The sequence below is a fragment of the Pelodiscus sinensis genome, unplaced genomic scaffold (genome assembly GCF_049634645.1).
Source record: "Pelodiscus sinensis isolate JC-2024 unplaced genomic scaffold, ASM4963464v1 ctg56, whole genome shotgun sequence".
Classification (NCBI taxonomy): domain Eukaryota; kingdom Metazoa; phylum Chordata; order Testudines; family Trionychidae; genus Pelodiscus; species Pelodiscus sinensis.
Window position 1 is genome coordinate 638,542 of NW_027465934.1, and position 22,019 is coordinate 660,560.

General features: G+C 49.7%; 1 protein-coding gene across 3 annotated transcripts in view; it reads left to right on the forward strand.

The window, feature by feature from the left end:
• LOC102458593 (ras GTPase-activating-like protein IQGAP1) overlaps positions 1–22,019 on the forward strand; it is a 564,033-nt gene that overhangs the window by 483,940 nt on the left and 58,074 nt on the right. For all 3 annotated transcript variants that reach the window (XM_075916962.1, XM_075916963.1, XM_075916961.1), the window contains 2 exons: positions 13,224–13,364; positions 13,458–13,542. In XM_075916962.1, coding sequence (XP_075773077.1) covers positions 13,224–13,364; positions 13,458–13,542 — 226 coding nt within the window. The remainder of the gene's footprint in view (positions 1–13,223; positions 13,365–13,457; positions 13,543–22,019) is intronic.

Consider the following 22,019-nt stretch of genomic DNA (forward strand, 5'->3'; position numbering starts at 1 on the left):
TAATGGGTAAGATAACTAGATCCTTTGTTTAGACTCAGATGTAAAGTGTCGAATTTTAGCATGAATGACAGTTCAGAGGATTCCCTTTCAAGTGCAGATTTAAAAGGTCTTTGTAGAAGGATGCAGGTAGTTAAGTCATTGAGACAGTGTCCTTTCTGGTTGAAATGGCAAGAAACTGTTTTTTCTTTGTGATCCTGTCTAATATCTATTTTGTGGGCATTGATCCTTTGGTGAAGTGTCTGAGACATTTGTCCAATGTACATAGCAGACGGACACTTTCGGCACATGATAGCATAAATTATATTTCTGGATGCACAGGATGTGCACCAATGCACTTCTTGAAGGTCTGTGAATAAGAATAAAAGGAGTAAAAAATAAGCATGTTTACTATAGATCACCTAGCCAGGCGGAAGAGGTAAATGAGGCTTTATTTAAATGACTAACAAAATCATTCAAAGCACAGGACTTGGTGGTGATGGGGGACTTCCCCTGCCCACTTATCTATTGGCAAAACAAAACACCATGGCACAGATTATCAAACAAGTTCTCGGAATGCATTGAAGACAACTTTTTATTTTGGAAGGTGGAGAAAGCAACTAGGGAGAGGCTGTTTGTAGGTTTGATTTTGACATTTAGGAAGAAACTGAAAATGTGAAAGTCGAAGGCTGTTTTATTGAAAGTGATTGTGAAATTATACAGTTCTTCTTTGAGTGATTGCTCATGTGCGTTTGAATGAGGTGTGCGCACGCCTCATGCACGGTTTGTGGAGCGTTTTTTTCCCCAGCAGTACCCATGCAGGTCGCCTCCTGGAGTGGCGCCGCTATAACGAAGCATAAATACCCCTGTCGGCGCTCCCCCTCCTCAGTTCCTTCTTTCGTTGGAGCTTCGCTGTTATCGCAACAGATCCTAGTGAGTGCTAATTATTGCCCGTTGGCAGTTGTTTCTTTCATTGTTTTCAAGTAGTTAATAGTGTTTGCAGTTCATTATCTCTCCCCTCCGGGGGAGGGGGATTCCAGGGCCGCATGGCTTCAAACCTTGTGCGTCCTGTGCTAAACCAATGCCTAAGAAGACCCCCATGAGTCTTGCCTAAAGCATCTAAGGGAATCTCATCTTACGGACTTGTGCAAGATCTGCAGGAGTTTATGAAGAGAGGCTAAAGCTACTGGGACTTTTCAGTTTGGGAAAGAGGAGTCTGAGAGGGGATATGATAGAGGTATATAAAATCATGAGTGGTGTGGAGAGGGTGAATAAAGAAAAGTTATTCGTTAGTTTCCATTATATAAGGACTAGAGGACACCAAATTAAATTAATGGGTAGCAGGCTTAAAACTAATAAGCCAAAGTTCTTCTTCACATAGCGCATAGTCAACCTGTGGAACTCCTTGCCAGAGGAGGCTGTGAAGGCTAGAACTATAACAGAGTTTAAAGAGAAGCTAGATAATTTCATGGAGGTTAGGTCCATAAAATGCTATTAGCCACGGGGTAGGAATGGTGTCCTTGGCCTCTGTTTGTCAGAGGCTGGAGAAGGATGGCAGGAGACAAATCGCTTGATCATTGTCTTCGGTCCATCCCCTCTGGGGCACCTGGTGCTGGCCACTGTCGACAAACAGGCAACTGGGCTAGGTGGACCTTTGGTCTGACCCAGTACGGCCATTCTTACGTTCTTATGTTATGTTCTAAGCCGCATACTGAGCAAGAGAGAGATTCCCGCTTAAAACTGTTGCTTATGGAGTTGGCTCTCCAACCGGCACCTTCCTGGGACGTTGCAATGTGCAGCGCGCAGGCTTCGGTGCAGGAGGCTCAACCGGCCCGTACCGAGGCACCGGTCTCAGTCTCCGGCACCGAAGAGGAGAAAGGAAGGGAGAGGATGATTGCCAGTCCGCAAGACCCATGGTGACCGGCATCGTCCCATGTTCCCCGCTCCCAGACTCCCTGAGGAGCAGTTGAGTGGGGGCGCAGAGGAGGGGTGGTGACCCGCCACGTGCTCAGAGCCCAGGACTGATCCCCACACACCAGCCATCCACCCCTAAAACTTTTGAGGCAGCTCACGAGCTCCATTGAGCTAACGACCTCGCCTCCATAGCCATCCTGAAGGGTTCTTGCCTTCGGCACTGGGGGCCGTGTTGGCACTGGTCGCAACGACCCAGCCAGTAGACTGGTCGGCGACATCAGCAGCAGCGATGCTGACACTGACACTGGAACTGATCCCGGCACCCGCAGCAGTATTGGCATTAGCACTGGCGGCGGTAGCACCGACGGCACACCAGCATGTGAGGGCGATCCGTGCAGCACCGACCTTTGCCGCCTATCACCAGGACTCATGTCTGGCACTGGCACTGGCACTGGTACTGGCACCGCATGCTGTGGCAGCACCCCCTACCTTGGCGCCGGCACCACCCCGGCACTGTCCTCAGTCCCGCTCACTGCCTGGGGTAGCAGTTGTCCGGCACTGGTGCTCCAGCACCGCAGTTAATAGGACCCCGCAGGCAGGCCCATGCGGGGAAGCCGGAGTCCATGGACAGGTATAGGACGAGCCACCTCTCCGGGCAGTCCTCCACAGCACCACCCTAGTCCACTAAAGACTATTTTTCGGCGTCTGAGCCAGAGTCAGCGCATTCAGTGGGTTCGTCAAGGGTCTCCTCCCGGCACCGTTCCCATTCTCGGCACCACCCGGTAGCTGATGAGTTACAACAGAGATGGCCCCGCAGGCCCAACCGCCGTGGCCGTTTTGGACGCCTTGGGCTTATCATCAGTGGCAGGGGCCAATGCATCCTCCCAAGGGTCCAGTGTCTTGCATCGAAGGAGCACTCCGTCTGCCTCGGCATTGAGACCACCCGTGTCATCTAGCCCACAGAGACAGGAGGGGGTAGAGGAATCGTCCACTGTGGCAGACCCGCCACCTGCCCGGGTGGAGCCTCCGCAAGCTACCCAGTCTCCAGAGGTGGGAGAAGGTCCTGCACTCACTCGGGAGTCCTCCTCGTTGTCCCCAGACGAAGCCCTGGCGGACCTGGCCCCGTCCATGCCGTCGGTAGATGCTTGGGTGCACCAGGAGCTGCTTCGTAGACTGGCAGCTAACTTGGGGGGTGCAAGTGGAGCCAGTGACTGAGGACGCTGACCCAGTGGTGGACACAGGGGCTAAGATCACGAATACCTTGTGGCAGGCCCCAGTATCTATTACCCCCACTCTCAAAGGGGTTGAGAAGAGGTACTTTGTTCCTCAGTTGGGGCATGAGCACCTCTACTCGCACCCAGTTCCAGGCTCATTGGTGGTTCAGGCCGCCGCTCAAAAAGAAAGGCAAGGGCAGGCCAGCCCTACACCAAAGTCCAGAGAGCCTAAGCGCCTTGACCTGATGGGTTTCAAAGTCTATGCCACAGGCGGTGTCCAGCTATGCATTGCTAACCGGCAAGCGATGTTGAGTCGATATGCGTATAACGCATGGCAGATGATGGATAAGTTCTGGGACAAGCTGCCCCCAGATTCTAGGCAGGAGTTTGCAGCCATGGCTACTGAGGGGAGGACCATAGCAAGCATGGCCCTGCAGGCTGCACTAGACTCAATGGACTCAGCTGCTCGGACCATGGCCTCTGGTGTGGTCATGCATCGAGGCGCATGGCTGCAGGTGTCAGGGATTCCTCTGGACGTGCAGGCTACGATTCAAGACCTGCGGTTGCATGGAAAGTTGCTGTTCTGTGAGCATACTGACTAGAGGCTGCATAGCCTGAAGGTTACTAGGGTCACACTCAGGTCGTTGGGTATTCATACACCAGCCCCCCCAAAGGAGACAGTTCCCTGCTAGGCAGCCAGGAAGGTCGTAGTTTCAGCCTTCCCGGCCGGACCAATGAGTCATTGCCCTCGTAGTTCGAGTGGGGGTATCAGTAGTGCCGTAGGGGCCTCTTCGTCTTGAGTTAGGTGTCGTTACCTGTGGGGCAACGCAGATAGGGGCATGGGCCCACCCTCCAACCAGCAGGCTAAGCAGTCATTTTGAAGGTGCGCACGAGGACCCTGTGCCAGCCCCCACCGTCACCCCGCTGTTTGGGGACAGGTTGTCCCATTTTTTCCGAGACTGGGCCTGCATTACTTCCGACAAGTGGGTGCTGGGTTTGGTAAGGATGGGTTACTCCATCCCCTTTCTCAGTTTGCCACCTTCCCTCTCTCCCTCCCAATCCCTCTTCAGGGACCCTTCTCATGAGGTCCTACTCTGTCAGGAGGTCCTCTCGCTCATCGAAAAAGGAGTGGTAGAAAGGGTTCCTCCTCACTTGGAGGGCAGAGGGTTTTATTCCCATTATTTTATTATCTCCAAACGGAAGGGTGGGCTCTGGCCTATCCTGGATCTCAGAAAGCTCAACAGGTCGATAAGGAAAATGAGGTTCAGGATGATGACTCTGGCCTCCATCATTCTGGCCCTAGAATTAGGGGACTGGTATGCGGCCCTCGCCTTAAAGGATACCTATTTTTATGTGGCCATTTGGCCAAGTCACAGGAGATTCCTCTGATTCGTAGTGGCACAGAATCACTTCCAGTTTACCTTGCTCCCCTTTGGGCTTTCCGCTGCCCCAAGAGTTTTACAAAGTGTATGGCTGTGGTGGCGGGTTTTCTCAGAAGGCATGGAGTACAGGTTTTTCCGTACCTGGATGACTGGCTCATTCGAGGCCGGTCCAGGGACCAGGTGGTAGCCCATATATCATTTACAAGAATGCTTTTCGGGGAGCTCGGCCTCATGATAAACGAGGAAAAGTCGTTCTTAACCCCTTCTCAGGACACAGAGTTCGTAGGGGCTTACATAGATGCCAGAAGAGGTCAGGCTTGCCTCCCTAAGGCCAGATTCCAGGCGATGACTGCCATGGTGCACGACCTGATGCTATCCCCACTCACTACGGCTCAGACTTGTATGAAACTGCTTGGGGATATGGCGGCCTGCATGTATGTTGTTTGGCACGCCAGGTTGAGACTCAGATCGCTGCAGACCTAGCTGGCGAAGTCTTTCAACCAAGCCAGAGAGTGTTAGGACTCCATTCTGACGTTATCTCAGGAGGTGGTCAGCTCCCTGCAATGGTGGTCTTGAGAGGATGAGGTGTGCAAGGGGGTGCCCTTTCTGATGGAGATCCCCTCGGTCACTCTAATAACCAACACCTCAGACAAGGGTTGGAGAGTGCATGTGGCATACCACAGGACTCAAGGGCTATGGGCTCCTCACGAGTGAAACCTACATATAAACGTCAGGGAGTTGAGAGCTGCCAGAAGGTCATCCAAGGTCTTACTGGCCAATCTCTCGGGGAAATCAGTGTCGGCCATGTTGTATATAAACAAACAGGGGGGCTTGCTCCTCTCGCTTGTGCCAGGAGGCGGTTCTCCTTTGGGAGTTCTGCATAGCCCACAACATTCATGTCCAGGTGGCATACCTGCCAGGTTGCCAGAACACGCTGGCAGACGCATTGAGCAGGTCCTTCAGAGCCCACAAGTGGTGCCTGAAGGACATTGTTCTTCTACCTCTTTTACAGAAGTGGGGTCATCCCCAGATGGACCTGCTTGCCACAGTGGAGAACCAGACGTGCCTCGGTTACTTCTCGTTCCTGGGCATGGGAACAGGATCCAGAGGGGACGCCCTGGTTGCTCTGTGGCCACAGGGCCTGCTGTATGCCTTTCTCCCGTTCCCAGTTGTTCATAGGGTCCTAGCCACGATCAGGCAGTTCAAGTCCCAGGTCATCCTGATAGCCCCGGACTGGCCCAGACAGTTCTGGTATCCCATCCTGTTGGAAATTGTGTGGGACGAGCCATGGCCTCTCCTGCCTGCTCTGGACTTAATCACCCAGACCTGGGAGGAAGGTCCCCTTTACCACCCGAACATCTGGTCCCTGCACCTGACGGCCTGGCTTATCCATGGCTGATGGAGCCAGAGCTCGCTTGCTCTGAGGGTGTGCAAGCAGTTCTGCTAGGAAGCAGAAAATCGGCTACCAGATGGTCCTATGCAGCTAAACGGAAAAGGTTTTCCCTGTGGGCAGCCTGGAGGCGAGTAGACCCTTGTTCAGCCCCAATACCAGTTGTCCTTGACTACCTCTTTGAACTGCGCCAAGCAGGCCTATCTACCTCGTCTATCAGGGTCCATTTGGCGGCCTTCCACTGTGGGGTGGGCAACAGTTTCCTATTTACTAACCAGGTGGTTAAGATGTTCCCTCAAGGGTCTCGACAGGCTGTTTCCGCACATGCAGCACCTGTGCCTTGGTGGGACCTTAACCTGGTACTCACTAAACTTATGTCTCCCCCATTTGAGCCACTAGCCATGTGCTCACTTAAGTACCTGTTGCTCAAGATAACTGTTAGAGTAGCCATTTCTTCGGCGTGCAGGGTGTCTGAGCTCAGGGCTCTGACCATAGAACCTCCTTACCTCGTGTTCACCGCGGATAAGGTCAGGCTACGCCCCCGCCCAGCCTTCCTCCCCAAGGTCATTTCCTTGTTCCACATGTCACAGGACATATATTTACCGGTCTTCTTTCCGAAGCCCCACCGCTTCCCTAAGGAACAGGCCCTACATTCTCTGGATGCGAAAAGGGCATTCGCTTTTTACATAGATTGAATGAGGCACTTTCATAAATCGTCTCAGCTATTTATTTCCTTTGCGGAAAGGATGAAGGATTGCCAGTATCGGCTGTTACCTATCACCTTATCTTCCAGATGTTTGCAGATGGATTCCTTAATTACTTGCTCCATTATCTTCCCTGGTACAGAAGTTGAACTGCCTTGTCTGTAGTTTCCTGGATTGTTCTTATTTCCCTTTTTATAGATGGGCACTAGATCAAATCCTTGAGTATTCTAGGATGCATTTCATCAGGCCCTGATGACTTGCAGACATCTAACATTTCTAAGTAATTTTTAACTTGTCCTTTTTTTATTTTATCTTCTAAACTTACCCCATTCCCACTACCATTCACTATGTTAGGCATTCCTTCATCGTCAAACTTCTTGGTGAAGACCCAAACAAAGTAGTCATTAAGCATCTCTGCCATTTCCAGCTTTCCTGTTAATGTTTCTCCCGCCTCACAGAGCAATGGGCCTACCCTGTCCTTGGTCTTCCTCTTGCTTCTAATATATTTCTAGAAAGTCTCCTTGTTTCCCTTTATGTCTGTAGCTAATTTGAGCTTGTTTTGTGCCTTTGCCTTTCTAATCTTGCTCCTGCATTCCTGTATTGTTTGCTTATATTCATCCTTTGTCATTTGTCCTAGTTTCCATTTTTTATGACGACTCCTTTTTGATTTTTAGATCATGCAAGATCTCCTGGTGAAGCCAAGGGAGGTCTTTTGTCATACTTTCTGTCTTTCCTACACAGCGGAATTGTTTGTTTTTGGGCCCTTAATAATGTCCTTTTGAAAAACTGCCAACTCTTTGGTTGTTTTAGCCCCGAGTCTTGCTTCCTATGGGACCTTACCTACCAGCTCTCTGAGCTTAGCAAAATGGGCCTTCCTGAAATCTATTGTCTTTATTTTGCTGTTCTCCCTTCTACCATTCCTTAGAATCTCACTTTCACCCAAGCTGCCTTCCGCTTTCAAATTCTCAACCAGTTCCTCGCTATTTGTTAAAATCAAACCTAGAACCGCTTTCCCCCAGTAGCTTTTTAAACCTTCTGAAATACAAAGTTGTCTTCAGTGCAGTCCAAGAACTTATTGGATAGTCTGTGTCCCGCTGTGTTAGTTTCCCAACATATGTCTGATAGTTGAAGTCTCCCATCACCACCAAATCTTGCGCTTTAGATGATTTTATAAATTGCTTTAAAAAAGCCTTCTCCATCTCTTCTACCTGGGTAGGGGGCCTGTAGTGGACCCCTAGCATGACATTACTCTTTTTTACCCCTTTTAACCTAACCCAGAGACTCTCAACAGGTCTGTCTCCTACATCCATCTCCACCTCAGTCCAAGTGTGTACATTTTTAATATAGAAGGCATCACCTCCCCCCTTTTTTCCCCCACCTATTCCTCCTGAGGAAACTATACCCTTCTATACCAGTATTCCAATCATGCATATTATCCCACCAACTCTCTGATATACGAACAATGTCATAGTTGTGTTAGTTTATTAGCGCTTCAGGTTCTTCCTGCTTATTACCCATGCTTCTTGCATTTGTATGCAGGCATCCTAAGATACTGATTTGATCTTGCCTTCCAGTTCTGCCTAGTCGCTCCTTTTTTTCTGCTGTTATAGCCCACACTCCCTCCCATTTCCGACCCAGCTCCCAGGTCTCCATGTTCTTCACTTACTGTGGGCTTTGGTCACCTGCCCCGATTGAACCTAGTTTAAAGCCCTCCTCACTAGGTTAGCCAGTCTGAATCCAAATATGGTCTGCCCCTTTCTCGAAAGGTGAACCCCATCCCTGCTTAGCAATCCTTCCTGGAATAACATCCCATGGTCGAGGAAACCAAAGTCCTCTTGATGGACACCTTCTTTGCAGCCAGGCATTCACCTCCCAGGATACATCTGTTTCTGCCTGGGCCCCTACCTTTGACAGGAAGGACTGAAAAGAATACCACCAGTGCTCCAAATTCCTTCACTCTTGATCCGCTCAGTGTCACACCTTGCAGTATCATTAGCGCCCACATGGATGAGTAGCATGGGGTAGTAGTCAGAGGGCCAGATAATCCTTGGATACGAGCCCCCAGCAGGCAGCATACCTCCCGAGATGACATGTCAGGGCAACAGATGGGCTCCTCCTTCCTCCTCTGAAGAGAGTCTCCGACCACCCTACCCTACATTTCCTCCTCACAGTGGTGGCAGCAGACCTCCCAGCCTTGGGGGTACGAGGTTTCTGCTTCTCAGCTGAAGAGAGTGATTCCTTATCTCCTGTACCAAGGAGAGCGTAATGGTTTCCCAGTACCACAGTGGGAGGGTTGGGGGCAGGGGTGGAGCACTGCCTGCTGCCAGAAGTGACCTGCTGCCAGTGTCCCCCGTCCCCTGAGCCATCTCCTCCACCACCAGTCATGTGTCAGCAGTCTTGTGTAGTGGGACAGCTACCTCAGCTGTCTCCACACGAATACTGTCCAGGAATTGCTCATGGGTTCGGATGCTCCTCAGCCTCGCACTTCCTCCTGTAGCTCTTCCACCTGCTTCCTGAGAGATTCCACCAGCAGGCACCTTTCACATTGGATGGTCCCTCCAGCCTGGATTTCAGTAGGTGGGAATTGCAAGCCACAGTCCCTGCAAAACCACACCAGGATCTTGGTAGAGGCATCCATGGTCAGGTGTTCTGTCTGGCTGCAAGTGGAGGAGACGGAAGTAGTAGTGGCACAGGTGTTGCAGGTCTTCCTGACCATAGTAGGCCGCCTCCTGTCAAACTCCCTCTTAAACTCTCATGTCTGCAGCCCCCTGTCCTCTTTGCTCCCCGGGTCACTCTGCCTCAGGCTTTTAAAGTCAACAGTAACTGTGAGTCTTTGAGATACAGTGTCCACAGAGATTCCACAACTTTCTCTCCATCCCTGCTAGTTAAAGTATTGACCTAAGTTCAGTGTAAGTTGTGCGGCAGAGCGGCCACACAGCTACTAATTGAGGTTTACGGCTGCTGCATAGAGAGCTTCCTGGCTGGGGAGGGGCATTCCCTCAGCATCAGAAGCTCCCTGCTCCAGACAGTGAGCATGCTGGTAGGGAAGGGGACACAAGGGGGAGGAAGGGAGGAAGTTTGTGGCTGGTGTACGAGGGGGGCCAGAAGAGAGGGGCATTTGCAGTGTGCAGTATGATCCGGTGAGAGGAGAGGTTTGATTACAGGGATCTGATTACAGCAGCTGGGTTTGCCTGCTACTTCCTGTGAGGAGACCCAGCATGCTCCTCTTGCGTCCTGGTCTCGAAGGGGGAGCTGACAGTACGGGGTAGGTAAGGAAAATAAGGGCAGGGGGGTGCTGGCCTCTGTGCAGTGAGGTGGGGCTGAAGGGAGTTTGTGTGGGGTTTCTTAACTTGTTCCCTTCTGGACTGCAGGCAGCAAGAGGCAGACTGACTGTCTCAGCACAGCAGCCCTAGCTGGGTTGCAGACATAGGGCTCTCTCCTGAGCTGGGCTTCTATTTTTCAAGTTAGTGACACACACAAGGAGAAAGTTTCAAACAAGAACTTTTATCTGTGTTACAGGTCTCTGTTTCATTTGGATAGCATGGATCCTAAACTTTTCCCAGAGAAAATGTATAAGCCTGAGTAAATACCTTTTACTCTTCTTTCCAGTGTCAGAAAACATTGTATTAATATTTTCAAAAAGAGCATGCTTATTTCTACTTGATTCATAGATTTGTTTAGCATCTTGAAGCTTGTATATTTTTTAGGCTTTTACTTAACAGCCATGTCTTTGATTTATTTATATAGCTATTTATAGTATGCTCCATTTTGGTGTGTTTACTAGTTTGAGTTGTTAGAAAGGATAATACATTTGCTCCAAGGGTATTATTAGATTTCTTTAATTGATTTCATATTACATAAACATATTAAACATTGTTCCTCGTTAATTATCCCTCGTTTTAATTATTGCCTTCCATACATGTGGACTGTTCAAAATATATATTTATACCTAGGTTTTTTGTTTGTATTGGGACACACTGCACATTCACATACAACCTCAATATTGGTGGTGCACATAAAAAAATTCAACCCGCCCAAAAGAAAATTCAACCCATCCAAGGATGGAAATAGTTAGAGGGAACACTGGTCTCGACCACAAGGATTCTTACTGAGAAGTGCTTAAGGTCACCCCACCCTTGATACTCTCAGTTACAGAAGTCACAAGGGCTCCGAGGATGCAGGCCTGGCCCCAACAGACACAACTGTTAGAAAGACACAAATATCTTCTTGTTTGGTGGTGTACACCCAGGTGGGGAACTTGTGTGGACAATACACCCCATAGTTACTATAGTATTCTTTGAGATAAGTAGCCATATTTTCTTACCAGCCAAGCAAATTAGGGCTAAATGGTACTTTTCTTTTTTTTAAAGACACCATAATAGAGGCCCAACTTAAATGTATACCCCAAATTAAAAAACATAGCAAGAGACCTAAAAAAGAGTCACCGTGGCTTAACCACCATGTAAAAGAAGCAGTGAGGGACAAAAAGGTATCTTTTAAGAAGTGGAAGTCCAATCCTAGTGAGATAAATAGAAAGGAACATAAACACTGTCAAATCAAGTGTAAAAATGTAATCAGAAAAGCAAAAAAAGATTTGAGGAACAGCTAGCCAAAAACTCAAAAAGAAATAACAAAATGTTTTTTAAGTACATTAGGAAGCCTGCTAAAAAGCCTGTGGGTCCCGTAGATGATTGAGCTATAAAAGGAGCAATCAAGGACGATAAAGCCATTGCAGAGAAACTAAATGATTTATTTGCTTCAGTCTTCACAGCTGAGGACATTGGGGAGATTCCCAAATCTGCACCGTCCTTTGTGGGTGGTGAATCTGAGGAACTGTCCCAGATTGAAGTGTCATTAGAGGTGGTTTCGGAACAAATAGAAAAACTCAATGTTAACAAATCTCCGGGATTGGATGGCATTCATCCAAGGGTTCTAAAAGAACTCAAATGGGAAATTGCTGAGCTATTATCTGTGGTTTGTATCCTATCCCTTAAATCGGCTTCCGTACCTAATGACTGGAAGGTAGCCAACGTGAATATTTAAAAAGGGCTCTAGAGGCGATCCTGGCAATTACAGACCGGTAAGTCTAACTTCAGTACCGGGCAAATTAGTCGAAACAATAATAAAGAATAAAATTGTGAAGCATGTAGAAGAACACAATTTGTTGGATAAAAGTCAACATGGTTACTGTAAAGGGAAATCCTGTCTTACTAATCTATTAGAGTTCTTTAAAGGGGTTAACAAACATACGGACAAGGAGGATCCAGTAGCTATAGTATACTTGGATTTTCAGGAAGCCTTTGACAAGGTCCCTCACCAAAGGCTCTTGTGTAAATTACATGGCCATGGGATAAGAGGGAAGGTCCTTTCTTGGATTGAGATCTTGTTAAAAGACAGGAAACAAAGGGTAGGAATAAATGGTAAATTTTCAGAATGGAGAAGGGTAACTAGTGGTGTCCCCCAAGGGTCAGTCCTGGGACCAATCCTTTTCAAGTTATTTATAAATGATCTGGAGAAAGGGGTAAGCAGTGAGATGGTAAAGTTTGCAGATGATACCCAACTGTTTAGGATAGTCAAGACAGAAGCGGACTGTGAGGGACTCCAAAGAAGATCTCACCAAACAGAGCAACTGGGCAACAAAAATGGCAAATGAAATTTAATGTGGATAAGTGTAAAGTAATGCACATCAGGAAAAATAACCCCAACTATACGTACAGTATGGTGGGGGCTAATTTGGCTATGACGAATCAAGAAAGAGATCTTGGAGTTATCATGGACAGTTCTCTGAAAACTTCCACGCAGTGTGCAGCGGCGGTCAAAAAGGCAAATAGGATGCTAGGAATTATTAAGAAAGGGATAAAAAATAAGACCCAGAATATCTTACTGCCCCTGTATAAAACTATGGTACGCCCACATCTTGAATACTGTGTACAAATGTGGTCTTCTCACCTCAAAAAAGATATTTTGGCCTTGGAAAGGGTTCAAAAAAGGGCAACTAAAATGATGAGGGGTTTGGAACGGGTCCCATATGAGGAGAGGTTAAAGCGACTGGGACTTTTCAGTTTGGAAAAGAGGAGACTGAGGGGGGATATGATAGAGGTATACAAAATCATGAGTGGTGTGGAGAGGGCGGATAAAGAAAAGTTATGTATTAGTTCCCTAAATAGAAGAACTAGAAGACACCAAATGAAATTAATGGGTAGCAGGTTTAAAACTAATAAGCGAAAGTTCTTCTTCACACAGCATGTAGTCAACCTGTGGAACTCCTTGCCAGAGGAGGCTGTGAAGGCTAGGGCTATAACAGAGTTTAAAGAGAAGCTAGATAATTTCATGGAGGTTAGGTCCATAAAAGGCTATTAGCCAAGGTATAAAATGGTGTCCTTGGCCTCTGTTTGTCAGAGGGTTGAGAGGGATGACAGGAGACAAATCGCTTGATCATTGTCTTCGGTCCACCCTCTCTGGGGCACCTGGTGTTGGCCACTGTCGGCAGACAGGCTACTGGGCTAGATGGACCTTTGGTCTGACCCAGTACGGCTGTTCTTATGTTATATTCTTTTCAAGCTGATAGTTGAAAAGAGGACAGCCAGCCATCTTGCTGAAAGGAATGTTCAGACCTCATTCAGTTGTGGGTTTTGTTTAACAGTAAGTTACCATATGATGTTACATCTGAGCAAGCCTTGGCCCATGAAGAGGTGAGAACACGCCTAGATGCGTCCATCAAAAACATGCGGACAGTGACAGACAAGTTCCTGACAGCCATCATCAGCTCAGTGGAGAAAATCCCGTGAGTACCAATGGACTGTACCATTGCTTTATGAAAACTGTTGTAGACATCATGCTCCCAAAGGTCTTACTTGTCGTCTTGTTTCTTTTGCAGTTATGGCATGCGCTTCATTGCTAAGGTTCTGAAAGATTCACTGCATGAGAAATTTCCTGATGCTGGTGAGGATGAGCTGCTGAAGGTAAGGACCTAAATAACCTTTGTCCTCTTAGTAAAGAGTAGTGTTTGTGATTGCAAATCAGGCTCCTAGCCAGCCTGGCTATTTCAGAGGTAGATCTATGTTTCATCCTGCTCACTGGAACACACATAATCTTTTAGATTTTAGTGCTGTCTCATTAAGGACGTAGATTTTTGTGTTGTGTGTGAATGTTATTGTGTATGGTACAGAGCTTAGAAGGAGGGATGCTGTCACTTCTGCCTTGTTAATTTCCTTTGTCCATTTGTTCTTCCCAGTTTCCTTGACTTGCTGTATAGTTTCTGCCAGCAAGTGATTCATTTATTGATGCTGAAGCAATTACAGCAAGGTCTTCCTTTCTTAAAGAGACAATCTCAGGTGAAAAATGCATATTAAAAATTCCAATACGGTAACTCCTTGCTTAAGTTGTAGTTATGTTCCTGGAAAATGTTTACTTTAACAATGATAAGCAAATCCAGTTTCCTCATAAGAATGAATGTAAATAGGGTGGGGCTTAGATTCCAGGGAATTTTTTTTCAGAAGACAGAAGAGAGTATATATTGTGACAGACCTAACCCAGCAGCCTGCCACACTTTTTAGTAGAAGGCAGGTATACAGGGCACTGGCTACATGGTTTTCTCTTTCCAGAATAAACTGCTAGAGCCTGCTGTAATAAAATGAAGGCAGGAAAATGCCTGAGGCTAATTAATTAGATTGCTCCCATAGGCAAGTCACTCAACACCTGCAGCCAATTATAGCCAGTGGGGTTGCTTTAAAAAGCCTCCCCTATGTAAGGAGAGGTAGAAGACAAAGAGTGACGGACCATAAGGAGGAGAACAAGAAGGTGTGTATGAGTTGAGAGCAGGTTAAGAGGTACCGTAGGGAGACGCTTTGGAGGGGTTGTTTTGGGAAGTGACCCAGGGAAAAAGTTGCCAAGTCAGAAAGAAAAACAACCTTGACTGCAGCTACTACTTTAGAGTCCTCAGGCCGTAACCCAGAGTAGTAGGCGGGCCCAGGTTTCCCCCACACCAACACAAAGCCTGTTCCAAGAAAGGAGACCAGGACTATCAAGGGGTTTTCTCCCCAAAACCACGGCCTAGCCTGTGATGAGTATAGCTCACTAAGCTGTGGACCTGGCCTCTTGTAAAGAGAAAGGAGTTGTGTATAGGACCACAATGAATCTGAGGCTATTATCATCCACCAGTAGCACGAGACGCATAGGGCATAGCTAGAACTGTGCCACGACTGCTGTCGGAGTGGGATTTTTCACAGCGCAGCAGAATGACGAGAGTCAAAGGAAAAGCAAAACAAAACATGTTTTCACCTAGGTGCTGGCATTGGGGTTTTTCTCTTTACTCTCCAGCCCCCCTCTCCAAGCACTACTTTTTGTTTGATTGGGATCAAAGGCTCATCCTAATGGTAGACATAGTGAAAGCTCTGGTCCAAGCCACAATGCCTCAACAAGAGGTCCACCCGGATGCAGGAGATGGCACTCCAGGAGGCTACCCGATTACAAGAAAAAACCAATCAGTTGCTGATAACTCAAGCAGCCTCTGATTGGGCCTTCCTCCACGAGGTGGTGGATCAATTGAAGATCCTTACCAGCTGGACTTCGGGGCCTGAAGGAACCCAAATCCTGAGGGCCATGGGCTGCCTGCTGAACATGATGGTGGAGGGTGATATGGAATTTTATCTCCTAACGTTTGAGAGAACTGCTTAGGGGAAGCCATGGCCACAGGAGTTGTGGGCCAGCATACTTGCCCCTTTTCTTTGTGGGGAGGCCCACTGAGCCTACTCGGATCTACCCGCCTGGGACGCTGCTGATTACTCCTGGCTGATGGAGGAAATCCTTGCCCGTTCAGGAGTAACAGCTGCTGTACAGCTGGAAGTACCAAGAGAACAGACCACCTAGAACCCAGCTGTATGATGGATACACCTTGCTTGGAAGTGGCTATGGCCTGAGGAGCACAGCTAAGAGTACATTTTGGAGATACTGGTAATCGACCAGTTCATGTGAAAATTACCATTAAATCTTCGTGTGCAGGTGGGCCTACAGTGAAACAATCACCTTGGTGGAAAGGCTAACAGCGAGAGAGTTGACCTGCCTACTTAAGAGAGCCCCCATGTGAAGCAGACCTCTGATGCCAACCTCAAGAATTCCAATTCCCAGATGCCTAGGGAGCCCTAAGTGGAAGAGAAGGGGTGCTGATAACCAGTCTGGAACACAGAATGGGAGTCGTTTGGGTGGAGGGGGCCCTGAGGAAAAACCCCTTACCCACCAGACAGGAAAAATTAGATATAGGTGTTACAGAGTTGGGGAGTGGGGCCACATAGTGGCTCAGTGCCCCAACCAGGAAGAGCCCATGCAGTGTTGTCTAGGAGATTGGAGTGACACATGTGCCCTGCTCAATCTGGTGGGGGTCGCAGTTACCCCCCACAATTATACCAGGCCAGTAAAAGTATATGAGGTAGCAACTATGGCACTCGTAGACCAGTGTTTCTTAAACTGTGTTCTGTGGCATGCCGCTTTGCCACAAGGCAATCGGAGGTGTGCTGCAGAGGACAACAGAATTCAAAATGATCTCCCTTAAAGGGGCAAGCGACTTTTTGTTTGTTTGTTTTTTTGCTCAGTAACTTTCCCCTGAGCCTTTTTCCCCCCCTCGATAACTTTCTCATCAACCCTTCACCACCTCCCACCCCCGAACTTTTTATTTTTGCTCAACAAAAAATCCTTGGTGTTCCTCATAAAAAAAAAATTGGTGTTCCTTGGTCTTAACAAGTTTAAGAAACACTGTTGTATACTCTGGAAGCACTGTCACCCTGATTTCTGGCAAGTTAGTCAAGCCCGGCCAATTAGCACAGGCTAACTGGACAGCGGTGACTTGTGTCTACGGGACTGTTAATCACTGCCCCAGCATATCAGTGAAAATAGAAATCCAGGAGGACCACAATAAGGTAACCGTAGGGATTGTTCCCCAGCTCCTGTACCCTGTGTTTAAAGGGAGGGATTTTCCTGGGTTTGAAGGCCTACTCCCTCTGGAAAGGCAAGATGGAGAGAAGCTCACTGAGTTAGGGGAAACTAACTTTGTTTCTGGAGATGTCCCAGGAACTATTCCCCATCCCCAGTAGAGGCAAGAAGACCAAGAGGGAACGGAGGGTGGCCAAGGCCTTAGGTACCTGAATCTTGCAGCAGGCACAAAAGGCCTCCTGTGTAGGTCAACAGACCCAAGTTGCACAGGGAGAGAACCCAGAAATACAGGAGGGTCCCAAAACCAGTACCGATCCAGAGCCTCTAGTTTCATCTGAAACAGAAGGACCTGGGGAGTTAGTTCTACTAAGCCCCCCGGGAGGATGGCGTTTGACTGGGACCAAGTAGAACATCCCAGGTACGAGAGTGCCAGAAAGGAGGTGGCTGAGAGAGATGGGGCATTTGTTGCGGGAAAAACCCAAGGTCTGGGTCCTTATTTCATAATGAGAAGGGACCTCACATACCAGGTAATACCCCTGCAGGATCAAGAGGTACACCGACTTCTGGTAACCCAGAAGCACCAGAGGGCAATCCTGAGCTTTGCTCATAGTCACATTTTTAGGGGGGCACCTGCGAGTTGAGAAAACTCAAACAAGAATTTTACACAGGTTCTTCTGACTGGGAGTCCACAATGATGTTCAGCGATATTGTGCCTCCTGCCCTGAGTGCCAGCTATACAGCCCTTTCCCCCCATCTAAGAGCCCCTTTGGTAGCCCTGCTGATCATCGAAATCTCCTTTGAGTGGATTGCCATGGACCTGCTGGGGCCTTTGGAAAAAACAGCCCAGGGCCACCAATATATATTAGTTATTTTGAATTATGCTCTCAGGTACCCCAAAGCTGTCCCCTTAAACACAGCTTCTAAAAATAGCATCAAAGAATTAGCAGCAGTCTTCTCTTGAGTGGGGTTACCCAAGAAGATACTCACCGATCAAGGGACCCCATTTATGTGCAGGGTGATGAAAGACCTCTGTGCCTTTCTCCTGCGGCCCTCTGTCTACCACTCTCACACCGATGGCTTGGTTGAAAGATTTAATCGGACCCTGAAGTCCATGATCAAGAAAGTGGTCAACAAAGACGGAAAGGATTGGGTCATGCCATTACCCTACCTTATGTTTGCCATCTGAGAGGTTCCCCAGGCCTTTTGTATGGCCGCCACCGTCGGATCATACTAGACATAGCCAAGGACATTTGGGAGGAGGAGCCAACCATGGGGAAACAATGTAGTAGAACATGTATTACAAAAGAGGGACCAAATCACATAGGTTTCCTATTGTGCAGAAACACATGGAGGGAAGCCCAACGAGCATATTATAATCGTCAAGCAAACGTTCAGCGGTTCCAGCCTGGAGACCAAGTAATGATACTAGTACCCATGGCAGAAAGTAAGCTGTTGGCCCAATGGCAAGGACCATATGAAATAATTGAACCTGTGTGTGGGCGGGGAGGGGATGAATTATAAGATATGTCTACTGGGATTCTAGAAGCAAATACAAATATATCACATTAACCACCTGAATCCCTGGCAAGCTCAAGAGGCCTGTATGGTAACCCATGGAAATCTGCCTCCGACACATGAATCTTCGGTACAGGTGCAGATATCCACTAACCCAGTGTTTCCCAATTGGTGCTCCGCGAAACCCTGGGGTTCCGCGGAGCACAACGAGGGGTTCTGCAAGGAGCCGGCGCTCCCCCGCCCCCTCTGAAAAAGAGAGAGAGAGAGCTGGCTAGCCAGCATGGAGCTGGTCCCGACCCCGTGCGCGCACGTCCTCCCAGCCCGGCCCCAGAGCGTCTCTCCCCCAGACCTGTCCCTGCTGTGCGTGACCTTCCCTGAAGGTGAGCGCCGGCCCCGGGAGTGCTGCAGAATGGCCACCCGCGTTCTGGGGGGGGGGGGGGGCGGGGGGCGCCGGCCCCGAGCTTGCGGCACTTGGGGGGGGGGGGGGCGCCCCTGGGCGGCCGCCCCCGGGCACACAAGTGTCCCTGCCCTCTGGCGCCCGGCGGGCGAACGGCCACACCCCCTGGCGCCCGGCAACCTCCAGTGGTTGGGGACCATTGCACCAAAGGGACAGAGGTGGAAGAGAGACAATTGCCAGGGGGCCAAGCGCAGACAATGAGGAAAAGGGCAGGAGGGGAGAGGAGGGGTCAGTGGGAGGGGGGACAGGGTGATGCTGGGAGGGGAGAGGGTAAGAGCATTGGGGGATAGAGGGGTGAGGGGAGGTGCTGGGAGAAGGCTTGAAAGAAGGGGTGGGCATGAGGAAGGCTGGGTTGGAGCAAGTCATGTGAGAGGGCAGAGGGGAATGGGGGCAGAGGGTAGTGAGGGGGTGGGCATCAGGGAAAAATGGAGCAAAGGGGGCAGGGGAAGTGAGGGAAGGGGGAGGCACCAGGAGGGTGCACGGGTAAGAGAAAGTGCAGGTGCCAGGGGATTCTGGGGGTGAAGCAGAAGGGCAGACACCTGCAGGGGAGGGACCACCATCAGAGGAGAGACGCAGGGCAGGTTTGTAGAGGGAGGTGTTAGGAGAGGGGATGAGGAGGGGTAGCTCACATGATCAGAGTGGGGCTACTGGAGAAATGGTCACAGGGAGGAGAGAAGGGCTGGTGGAGGGGGGCAGGTTGCAGGAGGGCTGAGGACAGTGAGAAGAACAGGAGTCAGGACAGCAGAGGAGGGTGAGGAGTGGGGAGGGGGGGCAGCAGGCACCAGGGGAGCTGACATGGCAGCAGAGGAAAAAGGTAGAGGTTTAAAAATATTTATTAATAACTTGGGTGCCACATCCAAACAAGCCACATGAACTCAATACTGGTGCATAACACAAAATTCATTTTGCTCATGTGAGGAAACTCTTAGGCTATGTCTACACTGGTTGTTTCTTGTGCAAGAACACATCCACTCTTCCATGTGCGAGCTGTGCTTTTGCACAAGAGCATCTATGGCAGTGTGGACACTCTCTTGTCCAAGAAAGTGCCAATGGCCATTTAATCCATAGGGCTTTCTTGCTCAAGAAATTCATGTTGCCTATCTACACTGGCCTCTTGCGCAAGAATAGTTGCTCAAAGGGGTTTATTCCTGAGTGGGAGCATCGTAGTTCTTGTGGAAGAAGCCCTGATTTCATACATGAGAACGTTAGTGTACTTGCGCAAGAACACACGGCCAGTGTAGACAGGCAGCAAATTTTTGCGCAAGAGCGGCCGCTTTGGCACAAGATCGTGCCAGTGTAGACACAGCCAAGGCAGGGGCAGGGAATCAGCACTGGCTCAGCATGTCTACATGGTTTGGGGGAAGGTGCAGGGAAATTGAGCGCAGCTGGGTTGCAGAGTGGGGAGGTCTGGGGAGCTGGGCAGTGGGGTGGGGTGGGGGGGGGGTGTGGAGCTCAGAGCTCAGTTTGACTGCAGGAGGAGGGAGGTGCCAGGAACCAGGGCTAGACTCAAGGGGAGGGAGAGACAGGGAATGGGCTCTTGGCTCAGCAGTTTTGAGGGGCTTGGAGGAGGTGCAGGGAAACGGGGCTCAGCTGTGCTGTGGGGGTGGCATGCAGGGAACCAGTGCAGGGCTCAGCTGGGCTGAGGTGGATGGGGGAGGGCATACAGAACAGACAGGCAGCTCAGCTGGGCTGTGAGGGGCTGCAGGGAACTGGTGCTGCACTCCCTGGGATTGTGAGGGATGGTTCTGGGGGAAGTGCAGGGAACCAGCAGGGGTGGGCAGCTTAGTTCTGTTGCAGGGGATAGAGGTGCAAAGAAGCCTAGTGGGGAAGGGGGGGGGACCAGGAGCCCTGAAATGACCTCCCCTGGTCCAAAAATTCCTCATCTGGGACCAGTCAGGTCTAGAGGGTGCCAGATCAGGGAGGTCCAACTCCTACCCAAGTCCCCTCCTCGCACCCTCCCTCGTAGCCAGACACCCTACATCCAGCCTGCTTCTGCACCCTACCTATCTGGTCTGCACCCTGCCCAGACCTTGTCCCCTTCCGCCCCCCAGCTCCCTCCCAGATCCTGCACCCCATCCCTATCCCGCTCCTTGGCAGCCCTGCCATCCTCCTTAGCACCGCCCTGGCCCCAGCACCTTGCCTCACACCCCAGGACTCAACACCGCCCTGGCCCTGGCCCCAGCCCCAGCCATCCACGCTAGCACCCAGCAGCACCCTGTTCCTTGTCCTAGCACCCTGCCGGTCACCCTAGTGCCCAGCAGGACCATGTCCCTGACCCCAGCACCCTGCCACCTGCCTGTCCCAGCACCTTGCCCCAGCACCCTGCCACCTGAGCCAGCATCCTTCCACCCAGCAGCACCCTCTCCCCAGCACCCACTAGCACTCTGTCGCCTACCCCCACCAGCACATTTGGGACCACATTAGTGAGGCTTGGGGGTTTTTGGAGGAGCTTTTTTTTTGGTTTTTTGCATCTCACTTGTGTGGCCCCAACTGACTTTTCTGTGGGTCAGTGACCTTTGACTCAAAACAGGTTCCTCACTCCTCTCACATATAAAGACAATGCTAAAACCTTTTGAGTTTGACATAATATTTTATTTAAAAATGAAGCCAGGCCAACAAGCCCCCATTTGGGGCCAAACCCCCATTTCACTGCAACATCATAACACTCCTGCACCACCTGACCCCAAATCTGAGCCTATCATACACTGGAACCCCCGTCCTGAGCCTCTTACATCCCCACACTCCTGCATCCCCACATCCTCCATCTTCTGCCACAACATTCCTCCACCATCCACACGTCACAAATCTGTGTCCTGAGCCCATCATACTCACAACCTTATTGCCCTGAGTCCCTCACATATCCAGCCCAAACTCCTGCACCCTCACATCCACAAGCCCTGGCTTGCTCAGCACCCCAACCTTCCACCTGAACCCAACACTCCCCAGCCTAGAGCCCCCTCCCTGAGTCAACAGCCCTTTCTCCTGCATCCAAATTCCCTCCCAGAGCTTGTACTTCTCACCCCTTCCCACACCCAAATCCCTCATTCCCACCCCACATCTTACTCACTAGGTTGAGACAAGTATAAGGGCTGGGTATAGCAAGTGATGGAGAGGAGGGGAACAGAGTGGATGAGGCCTCACAGAAAGGAGATGGGGGGGGGGTCTTGGGTCATGAATTGGTGGGTCCCTCTCTCCTCCCACGCCCCCCCCCCTTTTTTTGCTTGACAAACCTAGGGGTTCCTTGAAATTTTGAAAAGCTGAAAAGGGTTCCTCAGCCAAATAAAATTGGGAAACACTGCTCTAACCTAACAACCAGACAGAGGGAAGAGGTATCAGAGATGATCCTCCACCACCAGGATGTATTCTCAACACCTGAGTGACCTGGTTATCATAAACCCTGGGGCCAGAGTAACAATGAAGCCCTACTGGGTGCCAGCGGCAAACAGGGAAGAAATAAGAGTGGAAATAAAGAAGATGCTGGAGATGGGGATAATTCAAGAATCACACAGTCCAGCCCTATAGTGCTAGTGCCAAAACCAGATG